At 37.4% G+C, this 13,240-nt stretch overlaps 1 protein-coding gene across 4 annotated transcripts in view; it reads right to left on the bottom strand.

The window, feature by feature from the left end:
• ITCH (itchy E3 ubiquitin protein ligase) overlaps nucleotides 1-13,240 on the bottom strand; it is a 121,088-nt gene that overhangs the window by 5,103 nt on the left and 102,745 nt on the right. For all 4 annotated transcript variants that reach the window (XM_035006145.1, XM_035006143.1, XM_035006146.1 and 1 more), the window contains 7 exons: nucleotides 12,464-12,623; nucleotides 12,098-12,231; nucleotides 11,641-11,781; nucleotides 9,696-9,816; nucleotides 8,920-9,024; nucleotides 5,999-6,095; nucleotides 897-969 (listed from right to left, as the gene is read on the bottom strand). In XM_035006145.1, the coding sequence (XP_034862036.1) occupies nucleotides 897-969; nucleotides 5,999-6,095; nucleotides 8,920-9,024; nucleotides 9,696-9,816; nucleotides 11,641-11,781; nucleotides 12,098-12,231; nucleotides 12,464-12,623 (831 nt within the window). The remainder of the gene's footprint in view (nucleotides 1-896; nucleotides 970-5,998; nucleotides 6,096-8,919; nucleotides 9,025-9,695; nucleotides 9,817-11,640; nucleotides 11,782-12,097; nucleotides 12,232-12,463; nucleotides 12,624-13,240) is intronic.

Below are 13,240 nucleotides of genomic sequence, written 5' to 3'. Positions count from 1 at the left end.
GTAGAAATGGACAAGCTGATCCTAAAATTCATATGGAAATCCAAAGGACTGGAATAGCCAAAACAATCTTGAAAAAGTTGGGAGAATTCATACCTCCTAATTTCAAAACTCATTACAAAGCTATAGTAATCAAGACAGTGTAGTACTACCATTAAGGAAAGGCAAATATATCAATGGAATAGAACTGGGAATCCCGAAATAAACCCATGTATTTATGGTCAACTGATTTTCAACAAATGTGCCAATGTTATATTTTAAAAACCATGTGTATGTATATGAATGAAAATATAAAGGAACAGACACTAAAACAAATATAAAGGGCAGATGGGAGAAATAAAGGAATATCCAGCAAGGTTACTGAAATGTCTCACAAAATAAAGTTCAAATATTGTTGATGTTAGGTGGGATTCCAACATACTGTATTTGAATTAAAATTAGGGTTGTTTTTAGTTCTGTACATTTTTGGAAATGTGGTTAAGTTACATTTATAATGAGAAAATATTTCTGTTCTCCCAAAAGCTATGAAAGCTTGATTTCTTCTGCTTTCAGAGAAAAGTTAAAGTTAAAAGTTTTCCTAGTATCACATTAAAAAAAATTCAGGAGTAGGAAAAGGGACTGACTACAAATGGGCATAAGGGATCATTCTGGAGTGACAGAAATAATCTAAAATTGGTTGATGGTTACTACTCTGTAAATCTACTAAATATCACTGAAATTAAATGAGTAACCTTATGATCTTTAGTAGTTTTACTGTACATAAATTATGCCTCGATAAAGCTATTATAACTAATTCAATACCATGGGGAAATACTTCATTTCTAATTTCCAACAGGCTTTAATATCTACAGGGTAACTGGAAAAAGGCTATTCTCTCTACTCTTTCTGATTTTACTTACCATGTATGACTTCTGGGTAACCAATTTTCTTTTCCAACTTTTTCAATGCAGAATTTTTGTGGTCCATTGCTCCCTAAAACAGTGAAATCATCAACAGTTTGATACTCAGTGCTTCTCAAGTTGTGACCCCCTCAGTCGAGCAGCATCAGCATCACCCGGGAACTTTTAAGAACCACAAATCTGGGGCTCCTGGGTGTCTCAGTCAGTTGAGCATCCAACTCTTGATTTCAGCTTAGGTCATGATCTCAGGGTTGTGAAATCAAGCCCTGCATCAGGCTCCGTGCTCAGCGTGGAGTCTGCTTGGGTTTCTCTCTCTCCCTCTCCCTCTGCCCATCTCTCCACTTGTGCACGTTCTCTCTCTAAAATAAATACAATCTTTAAAAGGAAAAAAAAACCAAACACAAATCCATAGGCCCTACCCAAAGCCTACTGAACTGAATCAGTAGTTTGTGTTTGAACAGGCTTCCAAGTGATTCTGATGAATACTAAAGTTTGAGAACCATTTTGTTAATGTATGCCCAAGAGATGAAAATGCAGTTGTATCTGGCACTCCTTTGCCAGAATAAGAGAATGCTATAACTAGTATACCTAATAAAAGAATACCTAAAAAGCTTAATTTTAGCTTTAAACACAAGAGGAAAACTACAATCCACTGTCTTATACAATAAAACTTTATTTAAATCTAACCTAGCAAGTTCAATATTAACAATGCTTGTGCTTATAGGTCCTGCAGAACCCTTATACACTTATACCCACTTCTTGTCCCTCCTCTCAGTTACCTTCTGTTACAGACAGAGTGAATGGTGATCCTGAAGCACTGGTTTTCTAAAAGGTCACTACCAATCCCGAGAAAGCATTTATTGGTAGTCACAATGACTGGTAGTGTTACTGGACTTTAGAAGGGTCCAGGCAAACTAAATGTTCTGCAATGTGTGAGACAGTCATACTCAAAGAATATTCTTATGTCCTTATGTCCCTCTTGACTAGTACAAATATGCATTGGTAGTACTTTTGATTTAATAACATCAAAGTATCTGCACAAGCAGTTATGTGAAAAGTCCAGTAAGACAGGAAATGGTGATTATGAAAAAGAATAGTTAAAATTATTAAGCTCAAAATTATGTTAACTCACTCTGAACATTGTCTCTACTCAATACAGCATTTCTAACCACAAAGATGGAATGTTTGTTTGTTTGTTTTTTAAAGATTTTATTTATTTATTTGAGAGAGAGAGAATGAGAGAGAGCACATGAGAGGGGGGAGGGTCAGAGGGAGAAGCAGACTCCCTGCCGAGCAGGGAGCCCGATGTGGGACTCAATCCAGGGACTCCAGGATCATGACCTGAGCCAAAGGCAGTCGCTTAACCAACTGAGCCACCCAGGCACCCAAATATGGAATGTTTTAATAGTGCTAATTAATATATAACAGAAGAGTCTGGATTGCATTCAAAAGACATAGAATCAAATATTAAAAGAGAGAAATAGGAAATGATGGGATCTTAGTGAATTTCACCAATAAAGGCTATCTTACAAATATGTCATCTCATCCTAAATGCTTTCTAAAACTTTATGGAATGGTAAGACATCAAGTTGTATATATTATATGTACTGAAATTATTTTTAGGTTGCCTGCTGTTTTTAATCTTACTCTGACATTGCCCCTAAACCACACAAGTTCTATGTGGACTCTTGCACCTATGTGCCTATTTTCAACCCATTTCAACTTTCAAATAATATGGTCTCTGAGGACTTTTTATGTATCAGAGCCTTGGCCTGTGGTGGAATTTCATCATAGACACCACCTCATTTTTCTCTACTTTGATCATCTGTAATTTATTTTGGCACGTCTATTATCCCTACTTCATTTCGATTATTTCCCTGTTTTTCTTTCTTCTTCTTTTTTTAAGTAGGCTCCACACCCAGCATGGAGCCCAATGTGGGGCCTGAGCTCACAACCGTGAGATCAAGACCTGAGCCGAGATCAAGACCTGAGCCGAGATCAAGAGTTGGATGCTACACCGACTGAGCCACCCAGGTGTCCCTCCCTCTTTTTTTTTTTTTTTTTTTTAAAGATTTTATTTATTTATTTGACAGAGACAGAGATAGCGAGAGCAGGAACACAAGCAGCGGGAGTGGGAGAGGGAGAGCAGGCTTCCCGCCGAGGAGGGAGCCCGATGTGGGGCTCGATCCCAGGACCCTGGAATCATGACCTGAGCCGAAAGCAGACGCTTAACGACTGAGCCACCTAGGCGCCCTCCCTCTTTTTCTTAACCATATTTAATTAAGTCTATTATTTCTTGCCCTTTCTTTTAATTTATTTTAAAGATTTTATTATTTATTTGACAGAGAGAGCACAAGCAGAGGGAGAGAGAGGGAGAAGCAGGCTCCCTGCTAAGCAAGGAGTCCGAGGTGTGACTCGATCCCAGGGCCCTGGGATCATGACCCGGGCTGAAGGCAGCCGCTTAACCGACTGAGCCACCCAGGCATCCCTATTTATTATTTTTTTTAAAGATTTTATTTATTTATTTGACAGAGACACAGCGAGAGAGGGAACACAAGCAGGGGGAGTGGGAGAGGGAGAAGCAGGCTTCCCGCAGAGCAGGGAGCCCGATGCGGGGCTCTGTCCCAGGACCCTGAGATCATGACCCGAGCCGAAGGTAGATGCTTAACAGTTGAGCCACCCAAGCGCCCCTCTTTTATTTTTTTTAAAAGATTTTATTTGTCAGAGAAAGCGAGTGGACAAGTAGGGGGAGCAGCAGGGAAAGGGAGAAGCAGGCGAGCAGGAAGCCTGACGCGGGGCTCGATCCCAGGACCGCGGGATTATGACCTGAGCCGAAGGCAGACACTTAACCAACTGAGCCACCCAGATGTCTCTATTTCTTGCTCTTTCTATCTGTTCTTTCATATTCTAGTGTTTCTTATACAGAAAGGTTTCTGATCTTATCTTAAACCCAAACCTTTTAAGTAGGAACAAGTATCTACTAACTAGTATCTTCTAACAGTTGTTCCCAAATATACATTGATTGAGATAAATATTTCATTATAAGTCACTGCTTAAAAATTTTAGTGCTAAGTTTATTTTTTTTTGAGTTTGTAGGTACTTTTATTTCATGTCTACCAATTTTATTCCAGAATATTGTAGAGGATATTATAAATATTTGTTATAGAAATGGGATGTTAGATCTGTCAAGGTTGAGAACCATCACATTACATTGTTATATACATCATTCTTGTAACTTCCTCCTCCTACACTGGGTGGAAGGTTAAACTAGATGGCTTCTAAAAGTCTGTGAACCACAATCTCCTCTTGGCCTTCCACAGGTATCCTCCTGTGTTATTTTAGATAGCTCCACCCAACCCAAATATTATTCCCAAGAGCAGACTTAGTTCTCATCTCTTAAATGATCAGATCTCTAGTTTATACTGAAGCTTACACCAGTTTTTACTCATTTTGGTCATTACCTTACTTCCTGAACCACCAACATGGTTTTTCTTCTTCAAATTAAGAGAGCATTCTCAAAAGGTGCCCCTCTCCAAAAACTTAAGTGATAATAAACCTTCTCTGAGACCTCTCTGGTGCTGGATTAAAAATCTCCTTTCTATATTGCTTCTGAGAGACCAGAATATTTAGTTCTCCTCTCCTCTCTGGGCTCCAAATTCTTTAAGTCTGCCTCTAGGCTATTTGTCTCATCCCTAAAAACAAGTGTTTCTAAGCATCAGCCCTCTACTCTTTGCATTCTATTTCTGCATAAGCCAACCTATTCTAATAGCTTCAAGTGTCACTGCTCTACTCTTACCTCTAAACTCCTACTTTGGCAACACCTACTAAACTGCCCCTCTGGCTCCCTGGTTTTCTTCTGATTGTCTGGCAGTTGCCTTGAACTCAAGAGGTTCTAAGCCACTCGTTATCTTCCCTCAAAACCTCTAAACCATGTTCTTTACACTTTACAACTTCTCCATTTCTCTATTTTTCAAAACATGGTTTTATCCTTGGCATTCTCCCTTTATATCTCATCTTCTAATCAAGTCCTATTTCTACCTTTGAAACTTCTCTAGCATTTATCCCTTCTTTTCCACCCCTACCTCCATCTCCTAAGATCAACTGCTCCAGTATTTTCTTCCTCTCTTCAGGGTTTCCCTTATCCTTTAATGCATGCTATACCTTGCTATCAAATCTTCCTAATATGCAGCTTCAGCAAGTTTTCCTCTCTTCAAAAGTTTCCACAGCTTCTAATACCCTCAAAGTAATGTCCAAAATTCTTCTGGTATCCAAAACTTTTAGTTTTAGTCACTGTATCCAAAACTGCCTTCTTAGTTCTTCAGTTCTCTCTGCTTCAGCTGAAACAGGCTTAGGGATCATAACTTCTGTTCTCCTGTGGTACCTGGCATAATGCTGGTGTTAAAGATTTAATTTACTTAATTTATTATCAGTCACAAAAGTATTTTCATGGTCATTCATTTCCAAACAACACACATTTTGATCGGTGACTACTATGTGACAAGCACTATGCTAGGCACCAGAAATAAAAAGATGAAGATATATGGATCTGTATCTCAAGGAGCTCCAGGTATAATAGAGGAGTGTTAAGCACATCATTAAAATATAACACAACCAACAGTGCCTGGCTCGTAGGAGACACTAAAATGTTTGCCAATTTACATATAGAATATTGCTATCCTATGAAGTTAAAATGTGGGATCCAGCCTTAGGGTTAAAAATTTCTATGGGGAGCCTGGGTGGCTCAGTTGGTTAAGCGACTGCCTTCGGCTCAGGTCATGATCCTGGAGTCCCGGGATCGAGTCCCGCATCGGGCTCCCTGCTCGGCAGGGAGTCTGCTTCTCCCTCTGACCCTCCTCCCTCTCATGCTCTCTGTCTCTCATTCTCTCTCTCTCAAATAAATAAATAAAAAATCTTAAAAAAAAAAAATTTCTAGAGGTAAGGACTACAAAGTGAATTAATAGTTTATACAAATCCAGGTTAACTGTGACTGGTTGGGAAAATGTCTATTCTCTGTTATTTCTGTTAAGTTTTATACACGCTGATTTGATATAACCATGTGATAAACAATTTTCTGTACAGGAAAAGTGATCCTGTATACATACCCATGAGGTCAGCAAATCCTCCAACTGGCAATCGGCAGGTTCCAGTAACAAACTGCAGAAGTCTCATTCTCTTCTCATTATCAATTTCTTTAACAAACTGTTAAAAAAACAGCACACACAAAGATATATATATATATATGGTCCTATGTTACGTTTAGCATAAACAAGAATGAAAAACGATCATTTCAAATGAACTCCCAGTGTTAGATGCACTAGATAATGACTATACCCCACCACTGTGGATGGAGGAGCTTCTCCATGTTCGTCAAAGCCCTGCCAACCTTCCCCTACATAAATCTTAGGACCACATCCTTTCAGGGAGATAGAAAGAGAAGGGTGCCCTCTGCCTAAGAGCTCCCTACTCACAAAGTCTCAAGATGAGCTCTTTTAGAGCAGCCCCTTATTTTACCTCCCAGATATGGTTGTCCTACAGGATACTGACATGGTTACATGGGACACAGAGCTTAAGTCAGTATGGACTTTTTGGTTTTATGAACAAATGAGATCAAGCTCATAGAACTCTGATCCAGATATATCCCAATAACCTCCTTCTCTCAACATTCTCTAGGTTTTGGTGTAGCTATATACTATCAGAATCAGGTGGCTTTCAACTCCTACAACTCTGGTTCAAAACATTAGGTTTATGGAAGATGCCTTCTAGCCTGTAGCACAAGTATTTTGACTCAGCCAAATATTTTTTGTGAATAATTTTTATCCTATTGTACTACTGTCAAGTATTTTAAAAGGCTAATCCTGTTTGCTATAGAAGCTCAGTTTATTTGGGTTTCTTATTAATTTCTTTACATAAGTAACAGACATCTAAAAAATTTTTATTTTTATAGTGGTAAAATACATATAACATAAAATTTACCATTTTAAGCACACAATTCAATGGCATTAAGTATGTTCACAGTACTGTATTACTATTACCACTATTTCCAGAATTTTATCATCCTGAACAAAAACTCTGAATTCATGAAACTTATTTCCTCATCCCCAACAGCCCATGTTAGCCTCTATTCTACTTTGTCTCTATGAATTTGCCTCTTCTAGATACCTCATATAAATGGAATCATGGAATCATACAACGTTTATACCTTTGTGACTGGCTTATTTCACTCAGCATAATATTCTTAAGGTTCATCCCTGTTGTAGCCTATCAGAATTTCCTTTCTCCTGAGGGTTGCTGGAGTGCAGGGGGGTGGGAGGGATGGGGTGGCTGGGTGATGGACATTGGGGAGGGTATGAGTTGTGGGGAGCGCATACTGTATATTGTGAAGTATATTGTGAAGACTGATGAATCACAGACCTGTACCCCTGAAACAAATAATACATTATATGTTAATAATAATAATAAAAGAATTTCCTTTCTCTTTAAGGCTGGATAATATTCCATTGTATGTGTATACCACCTTTTGTTTATCCATTCATCTGTTGATGGACACTTAAGTTGCTTCTACCTTTTGGCTACTGTGAATAATGCTGTTATGAATATAAGTACACAATAAGTGTTTGAGTGCTTGCTTTCACTTCTTTTGGGTATACCTAGTAGAACTGCTGGATATGTTAATTTATGTTTAGCTTTTTGAGGAGCCATCAAATTGTTTTCCACAGTTGTGCACCACTTTACACTCCCACCAGCAATGCAGGAGAGTTCCAATTTCTCTACATCCTCAACAAGGATGATTATTTTCTGTTTCTTGATAATAGCCATGACAGTAATGGATACGAAATGGTATCTCATTGTGGTTTTGACTTGCACTTCACTAATGATTAGTGATTTGAGCATCTTCTCTTGTGCTTATAGCAGGTATTTTTTGAAGACACACCATTATGATTCCAAACCAGGTTGCTCCCTTAAGTTTTGCCTTCTAAACATTATATAATTCTTAATGAGGTATGAATGATGAAAACCATACTTGAGACAGTTCCATAAAATTCCAAAAGTATTTACATCAAATGCAGGGGAATCATCATCTGAAGTTGTCTTATACCCTCAGCAAAGGTGCAAGGTGTGTGTTGCTTACTCAGCAATAATTTTTTTTAAATACTGTTATAATCTTTTTTTAAAAAAAATTTTAATTCCAGTATAATTAATATACAGTATTGTATTAGTTTCAGGGGTACAATAGTGATTCAACAATTCTATACATTACTCAGTGCTCATCATGATGAGTGTACTCTTAAGCCCCTTCACCTATTTCACCCATCCCTCCACCCACCTCCCCTCTGGTAACCATCGTTTTGTTCTCTCTAGTTAAGAGTCTGTTTTTTAGTTTGTCTTTTTTTTTTTTTTTTTTTTAAAGATTTTATTTATTTATTTGACAGAGACACAGTGAGAGAGGGAACACAGCAGGGGGAGTGGGAGAGGGAGAGGGAGAAGCAGGCTTCCCGCCGAGCGGGGAGCCCGAAGCAGGGCTTGATCCCAGGAACCTGGGACCATGACCCAAGCCGAAGGCAGATGCTTAACGACTGAGCCACCCAGGTGCCCCTGTTTCTTAAATTCCACATGAGTGAAATCATATGGTATTTGTCTTTTTCTGGCTGACTTATTTCACTTAGTATTACACCCTCTAGATCCATTCATGATATTGCAAATGGCAAGAGTCCAGTCCTTTTTTTTCCCTTAAGATTTCATTCTTTTTTATGGCTGAGTAATATTCCAGTGATATACACCCACACACACATTTATATATATACATACACACATAGACCACATCTTGATCCATTCATCTATCAATGGACAGTTGGGCTGTTTCCATAACTTAGCAATTGTATAATCTGTTCATTTATTATAATACATAGGATGGAATAAGGGGCCTGAATATACTGGTACATTTTGTTCTGTGACTTTCTTCCATATGTGATAAGCAATTTCTAAAAAATTATGATGTTCTGCCAATAGAAATAAACAGACAAACCTGCCAAAACCACATGATTTGTTTGCTTGTCCTAGTGTAATGACGGTAGATGGCATGTCTTTGCCAGTCATTCAAATCAATCTCTTGCATTCCACATAAAAGGACCTTTGGAGATTTAAAAAAAAAAAAAAAAGATGGTTTCTTTACAGCCCGTATAAAACTGCTAGACATAGAGAAGACTAATATTCAACAACTTTCAAAAAACAAATTAATCAGAGGCGTAGGCTTATAAGCTGTGCATCAGGAATTGTGTCTACATTACTTACGAAGGTTGAGTTTCCATGGATAGGGTCATATATACACATATTCAAAAAGAAATACACATATTCAGGTAAGTAAGTCATTCATTGTAGAGAGGTTCTGATAGTAATTCTTTTTTGGGGGGGTAAGACTTCTATATATTTGATAAATTATGGATTTATTTTTTTTTTTAAGATTTTATTTATTTATTTGACAGAGAGAAACAGCGAGAGAGGGAACACAAGCAGGGTAAGTGGGAGAGAGAGAAGCAGGCTCTCCACCGAGCAGGGAGCCCGATGCGGGGCTCGATCCCAGGACCTTGGGATCATGACCTGAGCCGAAGGCAGACGCTTAACGACTGAGCCACCCAGGCGCCCCTAAATTATGGATTTTTTAAACCACTAGGGATACTTCAAAACATCCTGCTAGCATAAAAATACTATTGCTACTGGAAAGATGAGAAAGTGAGCTGAAAGCAGACACCTGAAGGCATTATTTACCAGCATGCTGCAGAGGAAATAAGAAAAACTCATTACCTCTAACTCCTTTGCATCAAAGTATTGCAAATACTGCTGGGGAAGAATTTCATTAAAGCCCTCAAAGAATGCTTGTGTCTGTTCTTCAACACCTCGAGACAACCTCCATTCAGCTACCATTCTGGTAAATAAATATTAAAAAAGCTATCAGGAAGTTTAGATTTTACTTTTAAATTCTGAGTATAAAAATAATTTTTAAAAACTCTATTATGAAAAACTTCAAATATTTATAAAAGTAGGATATAATGAGTCCTGTGTATATCCCAGCTTCAACCCAACACCAATCTTATTTCATTATGCCCCTACCCATACCTAGAAATCATATACTATCATTTTAAACATAAATAATTCAGCATGTATCTCTGTAAGATAAAGTCTCATTTTGAAAATAATCACAATTCTATTATCACACAAAAAAGTAAACAATTCCTTTACAGCCAAGTATTCAGTGCTCAAATTCTGATTGACTCAATTTAACATACTGCTTCAATCAGCATCTAAAAAGGGGTCATACACTGTAAAAGTCTCTTAAGCTTTTAACTTATAGATACCCCCTTGCAATTTTTTTTTTGAAAGAAAGTACTTTTTTTGAAGATTATTTGAGAGAGAGAGAGAGCACGCGTGTGCATGCGAGAGCAACAGAGTGTGTGGTGGGGGGAAGTACTGAAGGTGAGGGAGAGAGAATCTCCAGCAGACTCCCTGCTGAGCAAGAAGCCTGCAGCGGGGCTGGATCCCACCATCCTAAGATCATGACTGAGCCACCCAGGCGCCCCTTGAATGAAAATACTTTTAATGAAAATTCTCTACTAAATATTCTAGATTTCAACTTTGACTTTTAAAAAATATTTTATTTATTTGAGAGATCGAGAGAGAGAGAGAGAGAGTACGAACAGGGAGAAGCAGAGGGAGAGGGAGAAGCAGACTCCCCACTGAGCAGGGAGCCCAATGCAGGGCTTGATCCCAAGACCCCAGGATCATGACCTGAGCCAAAAGCAGACGTTTAATGGACTGAGCCACCCAGGCGCCCCTTGAGATTCTTTTCAGTGACTTGATATTACATGGCACAGTGGTTACAGAACTGGTATTGAAAAGAGTGATCTAGCACTATTTCTACTCTTAAAACTCTCACTTTTGGAGAAAAAGTGAAAGTTCTATATAACCAAAATTCTTTTCTATCCCTTTATTATCTTCAAATTGTGGTTAAACTGAAAATATACCAAGAAAGGTGTATAAAACATATCAGTACCCATTAGATTAATTCTTTGTAAAATTTAGTCTGAGTTAACATGCAGGATACCTGCTGCCTCCACAATAATCTGTTATACCTTCTCATTCGTCTGCTGCCAGACTTGTTAAAAGAAATTTAGATTGTCTACTGAATATGGCCATTAATTTCTTGTAATGTGGCTTCTTTATCTACCACTTGGATGTGGTTCTAACTCTTCTCTTAAGGGTTATTATAACTTATTAGCCTCCACATTTTCTAAAGATTCCTCATTTTCCTTGGCTCTGAAATGCAGGACATGGCAGAATGGGGTATCAACTCTGAGCTGCCTGACAGCACCACTACGCTTCCTTGTGACTTGTGCTTTCCAGCCTTCCTATCTCTGCTTATAACTTTTGTTCTCATTTCTGCACAACTGAATTCTCCCCAACCTTCAAAGCTTATATTAACTATCATCAGTTACTTGCTCCATGATTACAACTAGAAGAAATAATGTCTCCCTCCCTTGACTTCCCATAGCACTTTCCTTGTTCCTCTATCAACACACTTGTTAAGGTAGAAAACGATCATGTCCTTGTTATATATGATCAGTTCTCATGATTAGTAAAAAGGCAAACATTATCTTTTGAAATACTGTCCACTAGTATTACTAGGCAATTATCAATGTGCGGTAGCCCAACAGAAAGTCTAAAGTATGTTAAAAGGAGCATTCTCTCTCACCTGATATATTCCTCTTTATTTTCTTCTGTCACAAGAATATTTCCACCATTAGGTTTCAAATCATGACTCTTGATTTCACCTAAAATTTCTTTATCGACAGAGAAGTACATTTCCAAACCACATTCCTCAATATTGTTTTCTCTGCACAAATGAAATTAACACTATTTGTTATACTAATTCAATCATATAAAAAGTATTTAAAGGATTATGTTCAATAATTACTATAAAACTATAGTATCAAAATAATAAGAAAACTGGAGAGATTATACTCTGAAGTCATATTTTTGCCTAAGATATTGGGTGTATTCTGTAAAATCTATTGTATTAAAAAAACAAAACAAGTTTAATATTTAAATTCAATAAACCAACTGCATGCTTACAGTTTGGATAAGCTACCAACACCATAATGAAAGCATATAAGACTATATTTTGATAAATTAAATGGAAACAAACTTACTTAACCCAGATGAGAGAATTGTAAAATTCTGGATCAATAGATTCTAAATCCTTGAGTCCAACTGGTTTGTTCAATATACGCTTATAGAATGGCAAAGAAAAACCTGTGTCTATGAATTTCCCATGGAACAGAGCCTATATGAGAAGAAAATACCATTTATGATAATTTTATAATAGAATATTAGATGAATTCTTCCCTGAAAGCTCCCCTGTCATCTATTATGGCACATTTTTGGGAAAAGGGCAAAGATAACAAACCAATCTTAAAAAATTTCTTAGTGATGAGAAATTTCAAATGAGGTTAAAGAAACAATGCTTTAGTATTGCTAAGTTAGCAAAGTAAACACAGTTCTCCACCTGTACTTACCATGGCAATAAACCTGCCAATAAAACGAAAATATTTCAGGTGATCTGGATTGATGTAAGAAGCAGGATTAATCTGCAAGCAGTAGTTATCCTTCCCTGCATATTCAAACAGGCAATACATTGGGTTCAACACCTCGTGTGACAAAAGAAAGAACCACTCTCTGAAATCAAAAGAAAATTTAGGGTGAAAAAAACCATGCCAACAAATCAAAGAGCAGTGCTACAAAGTTCTCAGGGATCTACACTCCTCAGCTGGTGAGAGTTTTCTAATCCCATGTTGATTTTGAACTGCTTCTGTTCAAATAGACATCTAGTTTACAGAGATGATATTTACACACTGCATATTATATTTCAAAGAATCTAAGACATCATCGACTTAAAAGACACCATTATTTGAGGAGCCACTAAAAATTTTTCTAATTGTCATACATATCCCAATGTCAGAGACGTTAAAATGTTAGTCTTAGAATCAATGAAATACTATACAGAGGCCAAGTTTAAAATTCACTATTAACCCATGTAGTTAGAGCAGCTGAAAGAAGTCTAATATTACCCCATCTGTTACTAAACCTCACAGTAATCCTCATCAAATGACACTGCTCTCTAAATTTTAGGTAAATATGAAAAAACTTCCAATTTCACGAAGACAATAAAACACTTAATTGAAGTCACTCATTCATTAGAAAAATGCTCTGAGGAGCTCTAATTCAACTGTTGTGAAAATACCAACCAATATTAACATAAGATTATAGTTACTATATAACATGGGTGGGCCTGG

The sequence above is a fragment of the Mirounga leonina genome, unplaced genomic scaffold (assembly GCF_011800145.1).
Source record: "Mirounga leonina isolate KUSES-001 unplaced genomic scaffold, KU_Mleo_1.0 Mir_150, whole genome shotgun sequence".
NCBI lineage: Eukaryota > Metazoa > Chordata > Mammalia > Carnivora > Phocidae > Mirounga > Mirounga leonina.
The sequence above is the reverse complement of the archived record's forward strand: the minus strand, read 5'-3'. Positions and strand labels throughout refer to the sequence as shown.